Source organism: Falco cherrug, chromosome 16, assembly GCF_023634085.1.
Source record: "Falco cherrug isolate bFalChe1 chromosome 16, bFalChe1.pri, whole genome shotgun sequence".
Classification (NCBI taxonomy): Eukaryota; Metazoa; Chordata; class Aves; order Falconiformes; family Falconidae; genus Falco; species Falco cherrug.
Genome location: NC_073712.1, coordinates 9189246 through 9212125, shown reverse-complemented (window position 1 = coordinate 9212125; position 22880 = coordinate 9189246). Strand labels below are relative to the sequence as shown.

General features: G+C 41.6%; 1 protein-coding gene across 1 annotated transcript; it reads left to right on the top strand.

The window, feature by feature from the left end:
* The first annotated feature begins 547 nt into the window (after window positions 1–547).
* Window positions 548–22541, top strand: CSDE1 (cold shock domain containing E1). The gene is made up of 20 exons (XM_055727891.1): window positions 548–692; window positions 4462–4892; window positions 9711–9909; window positions 10642–10751; window positions 11100–11192; window positions 11715–11812; window positions 11972–12053; window positions 12404–12532; window positions 12699–12824; window positions 13664–13876; window positions 15723–15863; window positions 15952–16110; window positions 16672–16779; window positions 17617–17792; window positions 18184–18296; window positions 19002–19121; window positions 19338–19516; window positions 20484–20647; window positions 21614–21746; window positions 22330–22541. Exons 3-20 carry the CDS (start codon window positions 9711–9713, stop codon window positions 22375–22377), a joined length of 2391 nt encoding a protein of 796 aa, XP_055583866.1. The 5' UTR covers window positions 548–692; window positions 4462–4892; the 3' UTR covers window positions 22378–22541.
* The last annotated feature ends 339 nt before the right edge of the window (window positions 22542–22880 follow it).

Sequence of the window (22880 nt, the reverse complement as noted above, 5' to 3'; positions counted from 1 at the left end):
CATTTTATCTCTTTTAACATCATCTGAAAGGCCTGTGATGACGCATTTTTTTCCATCATTATTGTAGTGAGGGTTAACGTCCCCTAATTGGCTCATTGCTGTGCAGCCTGGAAAAAATGGGAAACCAAATAGCTGTTGCTTTGACTGAGTTCATTATTAATTAGTGGTGGGCCCTAATTAGCAGGGGAAGTTTAAACATGTGCTATTTGCTGCTGTCCTATTCTGGATCTGTAAGTATGGAATCTGTGACTAAACGTATGATTGTATCCGATCCGGGGCATTCGCAGAACTTGGTCTGCTCACGCTGAAAAATCGATTCGGGCCTCAGGACTGGTGATTTCCTCCGCTTGTATCTGAATCTAGACACAAAGCGTCTCCCTCGGTGACAAACTGAGTCCCCGGGGCGGCAGCGGGGCGCTGCCCGCCGCTCCCCCCGCCTGGGGTGGCTAAAGAGCGGGTCTGCCCGCGCTCCCCGGGGCGGCCGAGGGACGGGGCTGCCCGCGCTCTCGCCCCGACTGCAGGGCGGCGGAGGAGCGGGGCGCGCCGCCGCGCACGCGCAGTGAACAGGCGCTGGCTCCGCCCAGCGCAGGCGCGGCTCCGCCCGGCGCTCTCGCGAGAGGCCGGGATTTATTCCTACGTGCTGTGCCGTGCTGCTCATGGCGGCGCTGGAGCGGGGGCGCTGAGCTGTTGGGGTAAGTACGACTCGCGGCGGGCGCTGGCGACTCCCGCCGCTGCCCAGGCGGCGCCCGCGCAAGCGAAGGGATACCGGGGCCGCCCAGAGGTGGCGGGGGAGGCCGAGGGCACCTCTGTGTCCGTAAACCGTTTATCGCCTATCTTAGCGGCGCGGAGGCGCCCGGGACCTCCCCGCGGCCGCGTGGGGGGCGGCCGCCCGCCTGGTGGGCCGCGGCGCCCGGGGATGGAGTTGCGGCGGGCGCGGGCTGCTGGGCCGCAGCGGCGGGCGCACTACGCCTCCCGGCGTGCCGCGGGCAGCCGCCCTGCCGCCGGGGCTCTTGGGGGCCGCAGTGCCGCCCGGCCGCGGGGGCGGGGCTATCGCGGCGCCGGGACTCGCTCTCCCGACGTGCCGCGCGGCGCAGCCGGCTGCGGGGCCTGTCGGGGCCTGCATGCCGAGAGGCGCAGAGCAGACAGGGGCGGTGCCGGGGGGGGGACTACGGGCCCCGGCAGGCCCCGGGCGGGGCCGGGCCGCTGGGGCCGCTGGGGCCGGGCCTGCACGGCCGCCGGGAAAGAGCGGTGGCGGACCGCGGCTCCCGGCATGCCGCGCGCGCAGCCCCGCCCGACGCAGGGCCTGGGCCCCCAGCCCTTTGTGTGTGGGGGAGCGGCCGCCATCGCCCCCCTTTGTGTGCGGGGAGGGCGGCGCGGCGGCCACTCCCTCCGCCGGGCCTGCCTTTCGCTTGGGACGGGCGGCAGCGGCGCCTGGCGCGCCCCCTTTCCGGCCTTTGCGCTGTCATAGCGTAGGCCGCGGCCCAGCGTGCTGGCCGCCTCCCGCGCGCGGCAGCCCCCGCTCGGCGCGCTGCGGGCTGGGGCTCCTGGCACCGCCCCTCGGCGGGGCTCGCGACTGGTTTCCGCGGCCTCCATCTTGCAGCAGCGCAGTGAACAGGGCCGCGGCAGTGCCGCGCTCGGGGCCGGCCGTGCTGCAGGAGCCTCCCGCTGGCCTGCGGTGGGTCCCTGCCCGTCGGGAGCCGCTTTTTCCGCTGCTCGCGTTAGTGACGGGCGCAGGGCGGCCCCCCAGCGCCAGGCCCCTTGAAAGAAAACAGATTTCTCTGCTTACGGTTATTTTTTTGATTGATTCTGTGTCTGTACATGCCTTTACAGATGTCCTTGGGAGTTCTTTAACTTTTTTTTGCCCCCAGATACATATTTTTTAACTTACAAGTGCCCCAGGGAACGTTGGCAGCTGATGTTGTAGCTGTGGCGGATCGGTCAGGTCAGGGTGCGTGAGCGCTGATGTTCGGTGCTGCCTTCCCGATGAGTCTGAAAAGGCCCAGAGTAGCTTTACCTCGAGTATTTAAAACCGTGTTGTGCATGCGTACTGAAAATAACAAGTTGTATCTTTATTAAATTTAGTCTTAGCCATGTGAGAAATGGCTATTCCTAGAAGCACATTTTCTGATCAAGTGAAATGCGTGTTCTTGCACTTGGCTCTTTTTGTGGAGAAAATGGGAATCAAAACAGCATTTGTAACCTGGCAGGTTCTGCTGCTGGGCTGTACGGGTGGTTCCTAGCTGTGGACAGCTTGCTGTCATTGGGCAAAACCTGCACCTGAGGGACTTCAAGAGCAGGACTTGCACAGCTCTCCCCTGTCTTTGCATTAATCCTTTCAGCTGTAAACACACAAATGCAGAACCCAGTGTGACTTGGGGGCTGGGCAGCTGCTTAGGGTGTTTACTGTTTGGAGGAGTATTTATAGTAGCTGAATTAAAAGTAAAGAATTTGAGGCAGACACACAGTGTGAGATTTTCTTTTTAACTTGACTTCTGCTTATTTGACAACCCCATTGTTTTAATAAGTGTAGTAAGCCAATCTTCTTATCAAATGGAGCTAATTTTTAAGGGAAAAGCTAATGCCTTATTTCTTTAGCTGACAAAATTAGCTTTAGTCACGGTTGGGTAGAAGAGGTGTTTTGATTATTTTATGAAAATTTAATATATTGCGTGCCCAGAAAAACATGAAATGTGATACGATAGAAGTTACAGCTGCGGTAGTGCTCTAATAATACTGGTCTAATTAGATGAGAAGTACACAAATAAGAAGATATTGAGTGTCTCTGTGCAGTTCCTGTGATACAGTATATGTTTGCTTCATTTCTCCTGCACTTGGTTTGGGGAATGCTCATTTGAGATCTGAAATGCCATCCAAAAAATAACACTACCGTGAAAGAGACTGTGGTAATGATGCCCTGAATCTAATATGGAGGTTATCTGAAAAGTCTAGTGATCCTGTTATTTTTGCAGTAGCTTTGTGTCTTCTGAAATTTTTTTAATTTTATTTTTTGTAATTGAATCTTTCACTGCAAACCTTTCATAGCAGATTACTGGTTTGTACTGTCCCTCATCCAGTTTCATCTTTAGTCTCATTCATGTGTGTGTAAGGGTCTCACAAGAAAATTTATTTCAGCTGAAAGTTTTTTTCAAAGTGGTGACTAAAGTAAGATGCTTCATCTGGACGAGAGGTCATTGCAGTACAAACTTCTGTGAAAACTGGGTGATGAGTTTGCATACAGCCATTGTGTGCTCTTGGAGTTTAGAATTCTTACTTGTAATAGCTGACTGCAGTCAACATTTTCACTATGATGAGAGTTAAATGTCTTTGCACTTTTGTTTCAGTCACTTAGGTTGACTCTTTCAAGTTCGCTAAAGGGAATTCAAAGCTCAATGTAAATTGAGAAATTAATTTTCCTGCTACAGTGTAGAAACAGGCTTGGTCCATATTTTTTCTCATCTGGTGTGGGACTTGTGGAACAACTTGGGGAAGAGTTGTGCTCTGATGCATTATAGCTTTAGATTACTGCATAATGTGCTAGTTTATCTGTAGATTCATAGCTGTGTTACTACTTAGCAGCTTCTGTCCACTGTTGTCCCCCCCCCTTCTTCTCTATATCTACTGAGTAAGCAACAAACTCAATTCAAAACTTAATTTTATTTATTTTTGAAAAAAGCTCTTGTTTCTGTAAGGTTTTAGTTTTATGTAGTTGGTGGCAGTTTGTCTAAACCACTTTCTCAGGAAAGTGCCAAGTGGTACTGTTAAACTTTAGGAGGGGATTACTATCTAGTTACTGTTGCAGAGAGACTTCTCTGTTATGTTATCTACACAAATATTACCTATATGTAAGCAGCATTTTGCAAACACTGTTTTAAGTCTGGAGAATGGCTCTGCAGTTGTTTACATGCAATGCCAGAGTGCATATGGTCTGTGTAGAACAGGCATACAGCATCTGTACATATAATTAATAAGTTTATTTTAATACAAAGTTAAAGCTGCTTCAAGTACTGACTTTTGAAACAAAAATCATCAGGAAATTCTAATTTCGCTACACACATACACCCTATTGCCACTGTGAAGGCCTGTGCAAGCACTTGGTAATTAAATTATGAGATGACAGCCATATAAAGTTAGTGATAGGAGGACTAAGACTTGGTTAAATGATGCTGCTATTCATCAAAACAAAGTTGCTGTTTTAATCGTACAGACTGGGATGTTTCCTGAAATGCCTTTACTGTCTGAAGAGTTTAAAATTGGGAGCACTGTATCACTGACTGGAGGTAATGTTTCTTGGAAAACAAAACTGAAAATGGGCATGCCAAATAATCGGTAAAGTCTTTCCTAGCATGGATCAAACCTACAGTATTAAGGTAGAGGAAATTCACCTGTTGGTAGGAATACCTAAGACTGATGTATAATTTCTTTTCCAGTGATATTTAGTGTGCTATTTTTTCCTTTCTCCAGTATGAAGTGGAACAGAACAGAATTTACCACCTGAAACTGCTGCTTCAAGTTCAGATCAGGAAAAGAATATATCACATCGTAACAACAACTCAAGACCAAAGAAGAGGAAACGTACACTGAAGATACAAGGCTTGATCTGAAACAAGAAGTTTGTGCCTACTCAACAGCTTCAAAAGAGCACGTCCCAACGCTGCTAGTAGTCTTTGTTTTCTCCAGTGCTGTATTGAAACTGCCCAGGGCAGCAGCACTTGTATTCTCTATTAGCTTGATAGATCACATTTTCGTGCTGTCTTTTTTCTTTTTCTCTCTTTTTTTCTCTCTCTCTTTTTTTTTTTTTTTAATAATAGCAGTCTTCATTCTTAGTAACTTGTGCTGAAACAGAAGAATCGGCTAATACTACTGAAAGTGCAATATTTGAATATCACTGCGAGGTTGGTGTATGTGTTTATATAAAAAGTTATATATGTATTTCTAAACTTAATAGGAGACAAATTGCCAACAGAAGTGTGTGGGTTTTGTTAAGTTGTTGGAATTTTTTTTGCAGTTTTTTCTGTTATGTTGGTTTAGTAGCAGTATGATGAATTAACAGTACATGCAAGATGTTCTGTTTAACAATACTTAATAACCCTAGGGAGCTGATTGTTAATGTTTCACTCTTCTACTAACAGTAATGTTGTGGTTTCAGCCTTTTTTAATTTTAAAATAACCTCTTTAGTCTTCTTTAAATCTGACTGCACAGTTTGGGGGTTTTTTTGCTTCCTCTGAGTACATGTATTGGTGGGGCTTATAGTTCTTATTCTTGTAAACTGACAGGTTAGCTGTGTTAATTCAGCTGTTGAGAGTGAACCATTGGTAGTGGACACTACTGCCAGGTAGTCATCATGGGCCAGTATATAACTGCTATATTGCAAGTATGAGCAAGTCTTGTTTGTGCATTAATAGGTTATAGCCTATTAGTAGAAGATTCTTAAAGAACAGTTTCATGATAGTACTCCGGGTGATATGTATAAACGGGCATTATGTTTGATTTTTGTTACGCTCTGTTACAACATTATGTTTGAACAGGTGTAGGAGTATGGCAAATATCTGGAAAGACTGCATATACTATAATGTATCTTTCTCCCTACAGCAAATTTTAGTGCCACCCTGAGGAGTCTTATCTGTGAACTGAAGTCAGGCTTTAGACGATTGATGATGAGTCCTTTGTGCTGTACTAGTAATACTCCTTTTAAAATCAAACTGTCCAAAAGTTATGCAATGGTAGTCTCTGAGCAAGGGGTGACAGTTGTATTGTTTTCTAACCCTGAGATAGGCTATTCCGAACTTGATTTTTAGGTAGACTTTTGTCATTTTCTGTATCTGATACACCTTTAGTCTATTACTTAACATCTGTGGCAGGGGTGCGTATGTGTGTTTGTGTACTTGTATCAGAGATGTGAAGTGGCCATTTTGTAAATGACTCACAGAAAGCATTTGTCACACTCACTTGAGCTTTCACAGTGGGTTAATAGTCTTGCCTATTATTCTCCTGGGAAAAGGTATAATAATGTATCATTTTCCCTTCCCCCAGCCTGTCTACTTGCAGGACCAATTTGTTTCTGAAAACTATTTCCAGCTCTAGGATGGCTTAAAATCAAACACTTCAGTGTTGCCATCCCACAAGAGTATCTTCTTGTGTATGGAATGCCCCAGGGGTTGCCTTCCTCAAAAGATGACGGTTCATATATTGGAGCGATGCTGGCAGGAACTAGTCTGTAACTCTTAACAGCTTTGTATGGCGCTTTTTTGTCAGATGCTCTGAAAAAATGTGCCCTTTAGAGATAATCCACTGCATAAAAAAGATGCAACTGCTGTGGCTTTTGTCCCTTGAGCAGTTTAGGCTGGGCATGAGGGGAAGACATCTTTCCTAGGAGAGTAGCACAGCACTGCAGCAGTTAACCCAGGAAGGTGGTGGAACTTCTGCCATTGGAGGTTTTCAAGACTCACCTAGACAAAGACATGGCTGCCTTTGTCTGTCCTTGGCAAGCCTTTCAGGAGGAGGAGGATGGACTAGGGTTTTCTAGGGATTTCTGGCAGGGGTCATGCTCTCTGAATCAGTGTTTTCTACTATGTTAGTATTTTATGACTTGCTTGAACATGTAAGAGTATTGATTTATGCCAGCTACTCTACAAACCTGTGATATCCTGATAACTTGAGGGTTTGTAATGTGGAATAAGAGGGCAGTATTGATTGAAATCAAGGGATTGAGTAACTGCTTGTCTGTTATACTGTGGGTTATCATGCCACAGTACAGACAGTACTGCATTTTTCTGTTTATTTCTCTTGTTCTATAAGACCTTATACAATGAAGTTTATTACTTAATTCTGGGACAGTAGGGAGGCTATCAATCTGAATATGGCAGCAATAAAATTCTTACCTAACTTGGCTGTGAACAGCTATTCACGTAGTAGTTACTTGATATTTGTAAACTGCCACATTGTAATGTTTTCTTGCACTGGTATTATGGTTTTCTGTGAAAATAGAATATTTTTATTCTCCCCAAGTTTTTGACAGCATCAGACATGCCTGAACAGACACATTTCTTAAGCTGTAGCAAAATTGTTGTATATTGCATTAGGTAAACTAGAAAAGGAATAAAGGTTTAAAACAATTACAGATTAAGTTGGTTGTAGGTTGCAGGTCCTCTGAAAGTTGCCTGCAGGGTGCAGTGCAGGGAGATAGTTGTCATCTGTAACTTCTATTTATTGTAAATGGGGATCTTCAGGTGAGTTTGCTCTCACCTTTAGTTTGCTCTTGACAAAGGAAAACTCGTAAGTTGTGGAGAATTACTAGTGAATACAATGAGTGAGGCAGCTCAGATGTTCCTAGAGAGTTAGGTTTTCCCATTCTCTTCAGCTTAATCTGCTCACACACAAGAACTGCTGTATAGCATCGTACATAACCAGACTTGGGACTCACAGGTTTGGACAAATGCTAATTTGATGGAGCTAAGATTAAATCCAAATCAATATCCTAATTAAATATTTGTACTCTGATAATTATACTGAGACCTCTGTCAAGTTATGTGAATTTACTAATAACATAATCTAACAAACTTAAAAAACTAACTCCTTGGTTCAACTTCTTTAGCCCTCCCTTTAAAGTATGAGAGGGGAAGCTGGGTAGTAAGGTAGTCCCTTCCTTGCAAGAGTTTTTAGTGTGTGGGAAGAAGCACAGCACTGAAAGAGACTCTAAATTAGGCTTTTAGTAGTTCTCTTAATATAGCGTAACAGAACATCGAGCTTTTGTAGCTGTTTCTGCATCAGGGGTGTATATGTGCACACCTTTGCCTCTGGTGCGTTTTCCCATTGAGGCTTGGAGATTTTGTGCAATAGTTGGCCATACTACAGTTACTCATTTTAAAAATGGAAAATGAAGAGGTGTAAACCAAGAAAATAAGCAGTGCATATTAGAGAAACTGTGTCATTCCTTTTTTTAATTGTATCAATCATATCACATGCGGGTCTTAAACAAAAGGGTACTCCCCTGTGCCAGAGATCCTTAGGTCAGGGCAGCAATGTCAACATGTTTCAGTAGCACAGGATGCCATAGGTTTGGTTACCTAGTGAATGTCCTCTTCACTACTTAACCTTCTTAGTATCAACAGTTTTTTGCAAATATGAAGCATTTGGTCTTTTCCCAAGCAATTATGAAGTATCAGTTTTGGGGTTTTTTTCTTGAAACTTTTAGAAATTCTTACATCAAAACATTGCTTCTTCCTGCAAAATGAAACCAGTGAAAATACCCCTTAGGTTCTGGTACAACATCCTTTTTGCATTAAAGTCTAAATATGTAAGCCATAACATGAAGGTGGAAATGTTCCAGGAAAAATACACCAGCATGGGTTATGCTTATAAGTTTCACCATTAACCAGTACCAGTATCTTTTTTTGGAACCATTTGGGATTAATGGTTGAAGGCTAACTAGCATTGAGAAGTTGCAGAGTACAATGATGTGAGGACTGATGTTTTCCTTTTTCTCTTGGAGGTCAGAACTCTTTGTCAGTCCTTACTTCTTGCAGTTCTTACCAATTTATTTTTTTAATGTTGGTCTCACTTGAAATAAAGATTTCTGCCCAGAAACTTCATGGCAGGTGATTTTCAGTGCCCTCTGATCACTTTTAAACTGATTTCCAGACAGCATAGTAAGACGCGTTGTAACTATACCTTTTTAATACGTTCAGTAACTCAATCTCTGTACTAGAGTAAGAAGCATGAACGTTTTACAGGTTGCTCGGCTGTCTTTTATCTCCACTAAACATATTGCTGACTAATTTTGAATTCCTTCTGCTTGATGCAAGAAGAAAGCAGAGAACAGATAGTCTCATTGTGTTTCAAAAATAAATACTCTGGAAACTACAGCAAATAAAACCCTCCTAATACTGTGTTTTAAGATGCATGTTGACTGTTTGGGGAGGGGGAAGGGTTGCTTCAGTAACCTTTCTTGAATTACAGTGTTTAGTGAGGTTTAAATCAGTTTCAACTGATTTAATTGCTAACCTGTAAATGGAAGAGACTTGAGTATTTCAAGGTTGAGTCTGTGCCCTGGAAAGAGAAAGACTGCTGCTCCCCCCCCCCCCCCAGATATTCATGGCTATAAGTTAACAGTTCATTACAGCTTTAACTTTTTTAGTTTAATGCTGTTTTCAAATTTTTTCAGTCTGTAGCACTTGGGCTCCTATGCCACAGAAGCGTTAGTTTAAGTTATAATTCTGGGTATAAATTCCATAACCGTAAAAATGTTTAAATACTTTAAACTGGGTTTTTTTTAGTATGAAAATCTGAACAGACAAACTGGGGGCAAACTTTGCAGGGATGTGAACCTGCTTCTGTTGGTTCATAATAGTTGTGTTTTCTGAATTACCTGTTTAATTTGGAAGAGCAGGTACTTTCAGGCCCTGGTGTGAAATAGTGAATGTGAGAGTACTTTGAGGTATAATACATAAGAAAGTCAGAAGTTAGTTTTGGTCTGTGCAAGCTTTATTTCTGGCCTGTGTTATAAGTGTGTTGCCTGTCTAAATTTTAAGCATTATTGGTTTACAAAAGCTTTGTATATTTTGACGTTCCTTCTCTATTTTAAAAATGGTTAAATTTGCTTGTCACAATACCTTCCACAAGCTCTCCTTTCTGTTATGCTGTTACGTGGGTATGGAAAAACAGAACTTACTTTAATTAGTGTTTTTGTCTTTCCCCCACTTCTTTTAAACAGATGAGCTTTGATCCAAACCTGCTCCACAACAATGGACACAACGGGTACCCCAATGGTACTTCGGCAGCGCTGCGTGAGACTGGGGTTATAGAAAAACTGCTGACCTCTTACGGATTCATTCAGTGTTCAGAACGGCAAGCTAGACTGTTCTTCCACTGTTCACAGTATAATGGCAACTTACAGGAGCTTAAAGTAGGAGGTAATTAGGCAACTTTCAGAGCTTCTAGGGTGAGTGAAGACCAGTTTCTTTCACTTGCCATAGAACATGCTTTTATCATATGGCATGAACAGATGCATGGTGTTCTGGTGGGCTACAAGAGACACCTGAATAATCTGCCACTCCTAATGAGAGACTTTTACAGCACTTAAACTTTGTGCAGCTTTATCAATACAGTTGTGGCCATTCTGGAATAGGTCTGGTGTTAGGTCAAACTTATATAACTGAGGTGGAAGCAAGTGCTTAAACTGTGGAAGAATTTACCTCACATGCCTAGTATTTCTTTTTTTAGAATTAGTTTGAAGATGGCCAGGGCTTTTTTTAAGAATGGGGAGGCAGCTACTTCACGCTGCTAATTAATATGGCAGTGAAGTTTCTAAACTGTTTTAATGGCATGTGTTGTGTTGTCTGAATTTCAGTGTGAAGTTCGCTGTATAGTGAGAGGGGCAGGTGGAGGGAACTATTGAGGGACAAACCATTACAATAGAATAGTTCATTAGCAACGGGAGTGAGTAAGTAGAATAACCAGAGAAATACTTTCAAGTAGAGTGTCCTTCCTTGGTAACAAAAGCACCTGAGTTTTACTTCGTTGTGTTTGGTGACAAGCCGTGAATTATCAAATGTAACCATGTAGTGATTGTAAAAAACCAAAACAAAACATAAAAACCCAGACAAAACTCTGTGATGCCATTATCATGTTTGATTGTCTTATAGACGATGTGGAGTTTGAAGTGTCTTCTGATCGCCGAACTGGAAAACCCATTGCTATTAAATTGGTGAAGATAAAACCAGAAATACTACCTGAAGAACGAATAAATGGACAAGTTAGTGCCCATTTTCCATAAGGCATAGTTTCCATTCTTTACTGCAGTACAGAAGCCTAGATTGATTTAGCATGCATATTAACTACATACAATATACAGTTACACTGAAATGTATTTCTGTTGTTCTGGTAAAAATTCAAAGGTTCAGTTTGAGCTCTAGCTTGGCTCTAGGCAGTTCTTAAAGAGTCAACAGGTATTCTGTAAGACTGAAATTTTGCAGCATGACATTCCGGGTTGAGTTACACTAGATGAGTGTGTGGTAGAGGATACTGAAATTCATTTTGTATTGAACAATGCTGCTCCTGAAATTACTAGCAATGGAATTTTTTTTTTTTTTTTGACTGGTAGGTTGTGTGCGCTGTTCCTCACAATTTAGAGAGTAAATCTCCAGCTGCCCCGGGTCAGAGTCCTACAGGGAGCGTATGCTACGAACGTAATGGGGTAAAGCTTATGTGTTTTACTTGAACTCTTCACTAATCCATCATTGTGGTCCATGAGCAAAAACAAAAAAATTGATGCAACTTAATGTAAACAGTTGACACTACCAAGTTCATGGCACAAAAAAAGCATGCTTTGGTAATTACTACAAACAGAAATATTAATTTGACAGCTTGCTTGCTTATATGCATGGAGAACTTTATATAGAGGGAAATAGTTGTTCTTTTCTAAAACTTAATGGAGCTGGGTTTTGTAATGTTCATGTATCCTTGACTTGAACTTTTAATGTTTAGAAATTGACATTTAAAGATGGCCACATATAAAACCTTTCAACTTAAGTTGCTTGTTACAGACTCATCAAAACAGCACAGTGGAAAAAAGAATGCATGTCATGTTTGACCATTCTCAGTTTTCACACTAAATTTTTTTGGTAGAAGATAACTGTTCTTAAACAAAATGGTGTTAATGTTTCTTTGAAGCAACTATTCTGCAAATAGAGTAATATTAGTCAATGTTAATTTACAGGAAGTATTTTACCTGACTTACACCCCAGAGGATGTTGAAGGAAATGTACAGCTGGAAACAGGAGATAAAATAAACTTTGTAATTGATACAAATAAACAGTAAGTTGGTGTTGCTTTTCTGACTTCATACTTTGTTTTTGTAGTCAGGCAGAATTCATGCCTGTTCCAAGAACTGAGATGATGCTGTGAAAATCAATCTTAAGTTTTGCTGCAGTTTTGAGTTGTTTCAAGTTTGCTGTTTTCTTTTTTCCCCTCTAGTACTGGTGCTGTAAGTGCTCGTAACATTATGCTATTAAAAAAGAAACAAGCCCGCTGTCAAGGAGTAGTCTGTGCCATGAAAGTAAGTGATAATTTAGTTTTAAAGTTTCATTTGAAAATGAAATGCTGTTCTGAGAAGTTATAAATAATATATTTAGGTCTTTAAGAGGTATTAATAGTTTGTAGCTGTGGGTGTAAACAGGGTGAAACTGTTTAAACAGCTGATCTTTGATACTACTTCTTTCCTTAACAAAGGAAATCCCATTTTTTTCTGTTTGTATGTTTCTTCTGGTAGTCTGTTAAACTGTGCACTCATAAGTCTGCTATACTGGTATGTCAGTGTCTTTTGTTGTGTTTGATAGAACCTGTAAAATTTTGTCTTGGTATGTTAAGAGAATGGGCAATTTATTAAACACTTTATTCTGTTCTTAGGAAGCCTTTGGATTTATTGAGAGGGGTGATGTCGTGAAGGAAATATTCTTTCACTATAGTGAATTTAAAGGTGACCTAGAAGCCTTACAGCCTGGTGATGATGTGGAGTTTACAATCAAAGACAGAAACGTAAGACGAAATTCATTAAAAACTGAAGACAAGATCCTAGGGCATAACTGGACAGCTGTCTGTTTTCTCAGATAACTTGTAAAAAGAAGGGGGGAGGAGGTTCATTGGAAAATGTCTGTTACTTCACCTCTTCTCTATGGGTGTTTGACTAATGTTGTACCTTTAGGGTAAAGAAGTTGCAACAGATGTTAGACTGCTGCCTCAAGGAACTGTCATTTTTGAAGATATCAGCATTGAACATTTTGAAGGAACCGTAACCAAAGTAATTCCAAAAGTACCCAGCAAAAACCAGGTAAATTTCAGTATTTACTGAAGTTTATGTGAAATGTTGTATTGATTGTATTGAATTCCAGTCAAGCAGTACGAAGGTTGCCCTTTCCCTATTACAGTCCGCCACATAAGCATCCTGTCAGAGTAAAAGGAATAAGCTTGGACTTAACCTGTAACAACCATTGATAGCAGTCACAGTATGCAATTTTTCTAAAGGTTGTAAAGAGCAAGAATTAGGGTACTGGTACGTTGGGGAGTATGTGTTTTCTTTAGTGTTTCAAATACTTCCTATTGAATTTTGTGGGTTTAGGATTTATCTTTAAAGCAAAAGCATAGGGAAAAGGGGAGAAGGTATTTGCTGGAATAGGCCTGATTACGGATTGCTCTGAGCATTGACAGTTAATGAGGCTGACAGAGAGGTAACTTGACATTCAGTGTTTGGCTTTGAGGAAAGAGTGTACATGAGCACTTCCCTTAAGGTTTTAGGTGAACCTGTGTTGTTTCAGGAAGATTTGGGGGGGGGGTGGTGTTTCTGTGTGTTTTGGACACTTAATAGGGAAGATGCTGACTTTCAGATGTGGTGCTGTAAATATGGTTATAAACTTAGTTCTTAGTGCTTAAAAAAAACCCTTCAACCAACCAACAACAACAAAAACCACCTTGGATTTGGCTGTAATATTATTTGGGCAATAAATTGCAGATTAGGAGTGGTAGAAGTGAAGCATAGTGGTCTGAGTCCAGCAGGCATCTGGTGTCATCCACACTTCTGTTAGCAGTAGTAGTTCTGCCAACTATTCTGTCTGGTTACGCGGAGTCTTGTAGGTGAACTAACATTTTTCTGTTGGGGTTTCTGTCTACTAGAGTGATCCATTACCTGGCCGCATCAAAGTTGACTTTGTGATTCCGAAAGAACTTCCATTTGGAGACAAAGATACAAAATCCAAGGTGACCTTGCTGGAAAGTGACCACGTTCGATTCAATATTTCAACAGACAGACGTGACAAACTGGAACGAGCCACCAATATTGAGGTTCTGCCCAATACTTTCCAGTTTACTAATGAAACTAGGGAAATGGCAAGTATCAATCTTCTGAAGTTTTTAATTCCTTAGGGGAAATTGAAAGTAAAACATGGGGGGTTTGTCTTAAACAATAACTTAATGTGAAAGTCCCTAGTGTCTTCCATTGCCTCTTCCAAAATCCAGTCCTCAGCTGTACACTTTTAACAAAGTGCTTAAATGATATAAAAATCAGAGTTAATGCTGTGCATCTTTCCTTTAAAAGAATTAAGAACTGAATTACTGAGTAAATTAAATCATATTAGAAAACTAGACCTTAGCTGGCCCTCTTGGAGGGGATTGCTAGCTGCTTACAGCAGGCAGAGAAGTAATGCAGCCTCGAACTATTGGTTTAAAAATTCACATTTGAGTCTAAACGGGTAACTACTCATGTTTCTTGGGAAAACTGGAAGAGCCTGGGGCTACTCTGGGTCAGGTAATGAAAAGTCTTAAGAATCAGAGGAGGTGCTGTGTGCAGCTTTTGGGTCTCATGCTTTCTGGCCTGTCTCTGAGGGTCCAGCAGAAAGATGGTAAAGAGCTGCATTCTATCACATACAGAAAACTCTTTGTGGATTACAGGGACTTTAAGATGGACGTGCTAATCAGTATTACAGAGTATCTTTCACTCCTGTAATTTGGAATATTGGTTCTGTTCCAGCTAGACTGTAAGTGCCTTATTTTTCAATTGGAATCCAGTTACAGTGCTATCACATCTCAGTATGCTGTGAATTACTAGGGACCCTGTGCTTTGAGAAAACCACAGAAATTTGACTTTAGCCTCTCAATTTTTGGCATTCTATCCTATAGACTTCTTGTATTTCTACTCTGGCTAAATATATTTGCCTGCCTGAACTGAGCTGTCATTGACGTGACAAGTGCTGGCTGCTTCTAGAAAGGTTAGCTGATTTTCCTGAGCTTGTGAAAGCTATATTAGAGAGGAATGGTCGTAAAGGTGGAAAGTATCTTTGCATTGTCATTCAAATCCTATAAACCTTCCCTGAGACTTGCCAAAGGCTCTGTAGTAACTGGGCTGAAATGAGTATGTTAATGAATTCTATCTTCCTCAATGCCTCTGGCATGATCTAGTACTAGTTCTTCCTAAATTGTGATGAACTCTTTCAGCAACTTTATGGAGCCTCTTTCCCCCTGCCCCCTCCATTTTTCTTAACAGAAGTCAGGGTGAGAAATGGATTTATTTTTTTCCCCCTTTATTTAATTTTACACTTGATAGGGCACAGTGTATTCTGTTCATCATTCAGTATTCCGTTTCTAGTGGTTACCAGGAAGGCCACTAAAATACCATGTAACATGCTTAATGTTACTATGCTTAATACCATAGTATACACCCATGGGTATGATAGTCTTGTTTTAACAAACTTGTTTGTAAGAAAGCTTTTTAATTCCCTCATTTGTGTCTGGAAATCTTACGGTTTTTCTCTCAAAATTCCCTCCAACCACTGCTTTTATTTCCTGTTTATATAGGTTCTTGTATGTTTATGTGTGTTTATGTACATGTTACGTACTTATATAGATGATGCATGTATCTGTAGAGTTACCCCCTTCAAGAATGGGTGTAGTAGTAATGTCAGGTTCTTGAACTGTAGTCCTCCTTGTTAATGGCTTAAGTTCTTATGAAGAGTAAAGTGGGAAAGATTAATTTATATTGAGAAACTAGGTAAGTACAACTTGTTTGCATGTCATGTTGACCGTAGCCGTTAGCACTACAGTTTGCAAGGAAGCATATTGCATTAATCAGGAAGTGTTTTCGTAGCATTCAGGCCTTGTGTTCAGATTATTACATACCCCACAGACAGATGTTGCATACTAGTAGTAAAACTGTACTTGTCCATTTAACTCTTCTCAGGGTGTGATTGCAGCAATGAGAGATGGCTTTGGCTTCATTAAATGTGTAGACCGGGATGCCCGCATGTTCTTTCACTTCAGTGAAATTATGGATGGAAATCAACTCCACATTTCTGATGAAGTAGAGTTTACTGTCGTTCCTGTAAGTGAGATTAACATTTTTACAAAATCTTTGTTTTAAAAGAAATTACGTGCAGACTGTCTAAAATCTGATTGATCTTATTTTTCAGGATATGTTATCTGCCCAAAGAAATCATGCTATAAGGATTAAAAAGCTTCCAAAGGGCACAGTTTCTTTCCATACCCAATCAGATCACCGTTTTGTGGGCACTATAGACAAAGAAGCCACTCCAGCCAAAGCCACTAGCCCAAATAAAGGGAAAGAGAAGGTAACGCTGCTCTTCTACTTGTGAAGTTCCTGTTCTGTGTTCCTGGCTTTGGAGACTGAGGCTGCTTCCTTAAAATCAGTAATTCAACTTTTTGAAGCACTGTTCATCCTGTATAAATGTGTACTACATTGAATAGCTAATGGCAGCAGTCAGCAAAAACTAACTTGTGTGAAACAGGATAATACAAGCATTGTTTGTGATCATGTTGAGGATAATGCCTACTACTGCTTAAGGTGTAGATAGCATTGGTTAAAATTAAGTTTCTAGGGCTATAGGAGAACCTCTGTTGTTTAAAATGGCATGACAAATCAATGCCAGAATACTTAAACTTCCAATAAATACCAGTAGGAAATGGTGGTAATACTTTCTTTCCTTTAAAAGAAAGTATTTTAGTGTCATTCAAAGCTTCTTACTCAAGAGGTGATTGCTTTGTTGTGTGTTTCACCAGATAGTGAGCAGTTACTGTGAGACCACTGTGGCTTAAATGAGCAGTGCTTGAATTATACGCAGTAAACTCACTTGCTTACACTGATTGCTGTATTCTGATGTCTTGTTCTTTAGGAAGCTGAGGATGGAATAATTGTTTATGATGACTGTGGAGTAAAACTGACCATTCCTTACCAGGCCAAGGATGTGGAAGGATCTGCTAATCCCCAGATAGGAGATAAGGCAATATACCTTAGTGTACCTTTAGGAAATATTTCTCTGTGTGTTGTGAGATGTGAGCTTCTTTTTGCCTTGTTACTGGATTTGTTCTCCCTGTCGAACAAGTGAAGGACAAGGCATCTGTGTAATGTTACCCACTTCTTTTCTTCTGTCCTAGGTTTGAGCGGCTTAATCTTCTGTATAACAAAGAGAAATATCCTAAAACCTAGCGATACGTAAAGGAAAATAGTGTCATACTGTCTAAATGATGCTTTTTAAACAAGGAATTTTTATCATTAAAACAGTGGTCTCCACTTGTGAATAATCAAGAGGAAATCAGCACAGAGACTTTGAGATGGATGTTGAATCGGGATAACATAACCGTACAAGCAGATTAGCCCGAGAGACAGTGGGAAAAGAGAAAGAATTTGGAGATCTGGGGGAGCAGCCTAAAACCTGTCTGTGTTCAGGAGCCATGCTAGGACGGCACTGATTAATGTTTATTAAATATCTGAAACAAATGAGTTCACTGTGGGCCACTGGTGATTAAGTGTAGTGAAAGGAGGGGAATCACATAAAGTTTCTCATCTTAATGGATAAAAGCAGCTAAGTGCTAGGGGCTGTCTTGCCTTGCAGATACCACTGGTGTGACTGCTACTCTTTGGAATGTACTAAATGTCATAACAGATGTTTTTAGGGAAGTAGTGGCTAGAAAATTACTTCCATGGTGAGCTTAGATGTTGATTACAGTGACACAGGTTTGAAATCAGTTGTTTTGAGGTGGTTTTGTTGGTGGTCGTGGTTTTGGTGGATGTGGTTTTGGTTTTTTCTACCTAGTATTGATACACACTTCTTCAACAGGTTGAGTTCTGTGTTTGTGAAGTGAAGAGAACTGGTCTGCAAACAGCTGTTTCTGTCAGAATGCTAGGACGCAATTACAGCTCTAAGAGGCTTTTGGGATACGTGGCAGCCCTGAAAGATAACTTTGGATTTATTGAAACAGCCAATCATGATAAGGAGATATTTTTCCACTACAGGTGCATGACAGTTTTATTATTTGTGTGTTGGTGGGAGGTGGGGTGGCAAGTGTTCTGTTCAAGGAGAGGATTTCTTGCCATTGACTGTTAAACCCATGTGGACTTCATGTGCACACGTATATACATGCTTGGGTGTCTCGAGTTATATTTATCTCTGTTGGACTGATTCAAGCTTTTCTGTTAGTCAGAAGTCTTGGTGTTCTATGCCTCTGAACCCCAGGCCAAGAACTACAGCTGTATATTTGAAACACTTTGCTTCCTTGAATAAGGATTTATTGAAAATGTGAAGGGCTGAGCGGGTTAAATAGTTTCTGATCTACTTACATGAATGTTGGATGACCATCACTGTTACGTAACTGAAGGCAAATTTTACATAATTCTATTCCTGTAGTGAATACTGTGGTGATATTGATAGCCTGGAACTTGGAGACACTGTTGAATACAGCTTGTCAAAAGGCAAAGGAAACAAAGTTAGTGCAGAAAAGGTGAACAAAACACATGCAGGTAAGACTGTACCTGGTACTTTCTGCTTACGGTGCTCTTAGCACATGCTGGCGGATAAAGGTTGTTAATAATGTGTTTACAGTTGGAGCTCAGACCAAGAAGACGGTGCTTAATCTGGTGATCATTGGTTTCCTAAAAGCTGTTGTCTGTGTTTCCAGAGAACAGACAACTGCAGACCAACAGTCCTGTAGACAGTAGCAACTCTTGGACCTTTACTGTACTCTGTCCTCTTCAGGTGTAGTGTTTTAAGGAGAGGCCTAGTGGCAGAAGTAGCCACACAAGTGCATGTTGTGCTGTACCTCACAGAAGGAAAATTGCAGGAGGAATGCAGATAGATGCAGGGGCTATTAAGGACTTGGGGGGGCAAAAAAAAATGCATACTTAAAGGTTATTGAATGGTTCAAGTGAGCAGGGAATGGGAATGCAGTGGAAGAGACATGAAATACTTTGATTTGCTTTTCAAGTTCCATGGACTCTAGTTGCAAGAGAAAGTAGTATTCTTTTACTTCTGTGTTTGAAATGTTAGTTTGGCCTTGGTTAGAAAAACTGTCATGACTTACTGTGTTAAAGCTGTTGCAGTTCTACTGAGTGATAGAGTGCGCTGCCTTAGGTGTCTTGCAGTGCAAACTGTTGACTCCTGGTCAATCTGCATCACTAACTCTATTTAAAATAAAGTATGACTAGAACATCCTGGTTTTTTTTCAGTGAATGGTATCACTGAAGAAGCTGATCCAGCTGTTTACTCTGGTAAAGTAATTCGTCCTTTGAGGAGCGTAGATCCCACACAAACGGAATACCAGGGCATGATTGAAGTCATGGAGGATGGTAAGATTTGTTTCTTTTAAATTATAGGTATTCCTTTCACAAGTGCATGAGAAGCGTAAAAGTTCAGTAATCTGTAAGTAGGTATTGAGTATTATAGTCACACTACAGACTATATTTGTACTACTCAGCTGACAGTAATGCTGCAAATAGATTTTGAACGCCCTCAGGTAGGAAAGGAATCCTCTCAGTTCTGTCTTGCACTTTTTCCTCCACTAGGTGAGATGAAAGGAGAGGTCTATCCGTTTGGAATTGTTGGAATGGCAAACAAAGGCGACTGTCTGCAAAAGGGAGAGACAGTAAAGTTTCAGCTCTGTGTTCTTGGTCAAAATGGGCAGACAATGGCTGTTAACATCACACCGTTCCGCAGAGCCACAGTGGAATGCGTGAAAGATCAGGTGAGCGGCTGCTGCTGTGAAGATGAGATGCATATTAATAGAAAATCACTGCTTGTCTTGGCGTAGAGCAGATGAGAATCTGCCTCGGCACTTGAATCCAGGAAGGTTGCTGGGCACAAATGGTTCGCTTTGTACTCTGGTTCTAGGGAAGTAGCTTTGTGTGACCCAAATACTGGTTTATGAAAGCCTGTGTAACATGACTTTACTAAACGTGAACTCGGTACTTGGTTTGGTGCTGAAACATTGGTAGTGCTGGGCAGCAGTTCCTGCTGTGGTTGATTCTGAAGATATTTTTCTGAGATGTCCTAGAAACAGATCTGACTGGTTTCTGCTGAACAGGACGTTTAAGTGTTTAAAAAAAGAAACAAAACTGTGCATACTTCGCTTCTAAAAGAAGCTTCTTCACAGCGTTAAGCAGTCAATAATTGTAGTCCTCCTGAAATGTGAAGGCAGGTCATTGCCCTAGTTAGTTGCTCTCAGAATGATTAGAAAATTAAGTGTTGTGAATGCTTTCTGATTTTATATTTACTCTGCAGCACTACACTGTAATAATTTAGGGAGAGGTTTAGATGAGGTTTGCCAGCTTATACATGAGTAAAGGGTAATGGAAATAACCAACTTCTTACACTGGCGACAGACCGAAAAAATTGAGTGGTTTCTGCTGTGTAACTTTTTAAGGTGGGGTCTTAAGAACATGCGACAGCGCTCTTCTCAGTGTAATGCAACTGCAAGGGCTTTGGCAGCTTTCAGAACTTTTCTATAGACGCTGGGCCCAGGAGGAGTGCCTAGGCACCCAGAAGCATTGCTCCCAGACAGAATGTTCTGTTCAGTGTAGAAATTGTATTTCGACTTCTGTTAGGCACTTCAGAGTTTTTTCCTAGAAGTAGTTAAACTGCAGTAATGAGTAAGTCATTGCATTGTTTGGATCAAGAAGAAAGAAATAACCTTGTGATGTGTTGGTTTTCAGTTTGGTTTCATTAACTATGAAGTGGGTGACAGCAAAAAGCTATTCTTCCATGTCAAAGAAGTTCAGGATGGTGTGGAACTACAGGCTGGGGATGAAGTGGAGTTCTCCGTAATCCTGAACCAGCGCACAGGAAAATGCAGTGCCTGTAATGTGTGGCGTGTCTGGTGAGGATTCAGAATTTCAAGTGATTTGATCTGGCACGCTGTCTGCATCACAGCAGCAGAGTGCGCGCTGCTTCTAAATGGAGCTGGCTTTTCCTAGAATGGCAGCTCTGAATTACAGCTGGCTTCAGTGAGAGCCTCTCACCTGTGAGCTGCCAGCACTTGTAGCGTCCTGTACAGTGCAGCAGCAGCACTCTTAGTTTTTCTTAATTACAGGTAGCTTGTTCTTTTATTAATTTGTTCTGAAGAAGCTCCCCCCCCACCCCTGTAGCAGGAATTGGATACAGCCTTCTAAGTAGAAATTAATGAACGATAAGAAAACTGATGGTATTCCTATGTAGTTGCTGGCCTCTCTGGGTGTAGTCTGTAGTACTTCCAGCTGTTCCTGAAGAGCAACTTTAGTTTTTAAATACAAAACCAATGTTGTTAAAGCACCTTTATTCTTTTTGGCACACCATTTCTTACAGGTGGCGGGGATGGGGGGGGGGGGGTTTGCTTTTGAACTACTTAGATGTTTTGAAGAAGACGGCACAATTTGGATTTTGCTTAAGCTTGAGATAGCACTTCAACCAGAAGCTAAAATTTAATTCTTTTTTCTCAAAATTCTCTATTCTCATCATCTTCAGAGATGTTAATGCTATACTGTGTACTGCCAGCTTTAAGTCTTTTATTGTTGCAGTTAAAGGGAACAGAAATGTGGGAAATACTACTTAGGTGTGCATGAAAGCAAATGCAACACCTCTGCTTGCTACAGAATACCCTTCTGAGAGCTCTGTTTTCAGCTACTGCCGTTTCAGAGTCCTGCGTTTAAAGTCCTGGGTTTGAGGCAGATGTAAGTGGTATCATCCAGAAGGCCCACTATCACACGAGACAGATTATGTTAATGGATTAATGGGGAAAGTGACTGTAAATGAGGTAGCTCACACCATCTCTGGGAAGTCATTAGTGCTCTTTGGTTGGCTGTTACAGTGAAGGTGCTAAGGCTGTTGCTGCTCCGCGTCCTGATAGACTTGTTAATCGTTTGAAGAGCATTAATCTGGATGATGCCAGTGCTCCTCGTCTAACAGTTCTTCGTCAGCCTAGGGGACCGGATAACTCAAAGGTATGTAAAATACGAGGCGAGCTTGCAGAGTAACTGCAGCTTGTGTTTTAACTTGGATAACATAATATTGCTTCCTGCTTTCTCTGTTGGGAGCCTGAACAGTTTGAAACATGGTGTCCACCCTCGTTCCATAGTGACTGTGTGAGATGAGATGATTTTTGTGCAAAGTCGGGGTGCTGCACTCTGGGTCAGTATTGTGTGCTGTGGTTTCAGAGGAGCACGTGGTACAGAAGCAACCAATTGCTGCTTGTGTTCTAGCCTGTAATGCCTACCTGGGTTTGTTTTTTCTTTTACAAACCTCCTTACTGTCAGAGGCAGCAAATGAAATCACTTTACCTAAACTTGGCTTTTGCATAATGTTCTTCCACTGCTTGATAAGCAGGAGTAAAGCATCTGGAATATGTGATGTAGCTAGGACTACAAAGAGCAATCCACAGAACCTGTTTTGTTACTGACTTGGAGGACAGACGGGGGGGGGGGGTGTTCATTAGGAATGTTAACTCCATGTTGGTGGGAAGAGGACGGACGGGTTCCCTTTGAAGTGTGATGCTGGAGCTAAAGGTTTGTTTTGTTTTCCTTGCAGGGATTTGGTGCAGAGAGAAAGATCCGTCAAGCTGGTGTTATAGACTGATCTGCAAAACCCATACTTGATGTACAACAGCGGTGGGGGCTGGTGAAGGGTACTGAATATCTCCCTATTCATCCCTTCCTCCAAATTCTAAGAAGCTATTACACCGGTTTTAACACCTTCTCATGTTATGTTTAAAATAAATTTATGAAACCATTTTAAAGTTATGCACAGTTGCATTCTGGAGAACTTAAAGGTGGCGCCTTATAGTATCACATTTTAGAAGCTTGTTTTGAATGGTGCATTTAACGCAACTGGTAACTGCAAATCTACATTGCCTATGTGAGTAAACATTATAGACAGCTCTGTGCTGGTAGACCTTACGGAATTCTGCACTACAGTTCTTTCTGCTTTATCTGTGTTATTTTGGCCAAGGTATTACTATGCCTTAGTGCTCCGTTGCGTTGTGTCTTTCCTTCCAAGTGGAGGCGGAAGGCTTACTTCAGCTCGCTCTGCTCGAATTCTGAGGACCATTTGAGAGTGGAGTAAGTTCAACTTTATGTAAA

Coding starts and splice junctions, on each gene's coding strand:
- CSDE1 (XM_055727891.1), top strand. CDS start 9,711: ATGAGCTTTGATCCAAACCTGCTCCACAACAATGGACACAACGGGTAC. Junction 12,533..12,698: donor TTACAATCAAAGACAGAAAC/GTAAGACGAAAT, acceptor TTGTACCTTTAG/GGTAAAGAAGTTGCAACAGA. Junction 21,747..22,329: donor GGGGACCGGATAACTCAAAG/GTATGTAAAATA, acceptor TTTTCCTTGCAG/GGATTTGGTGCAGAGAGAAA.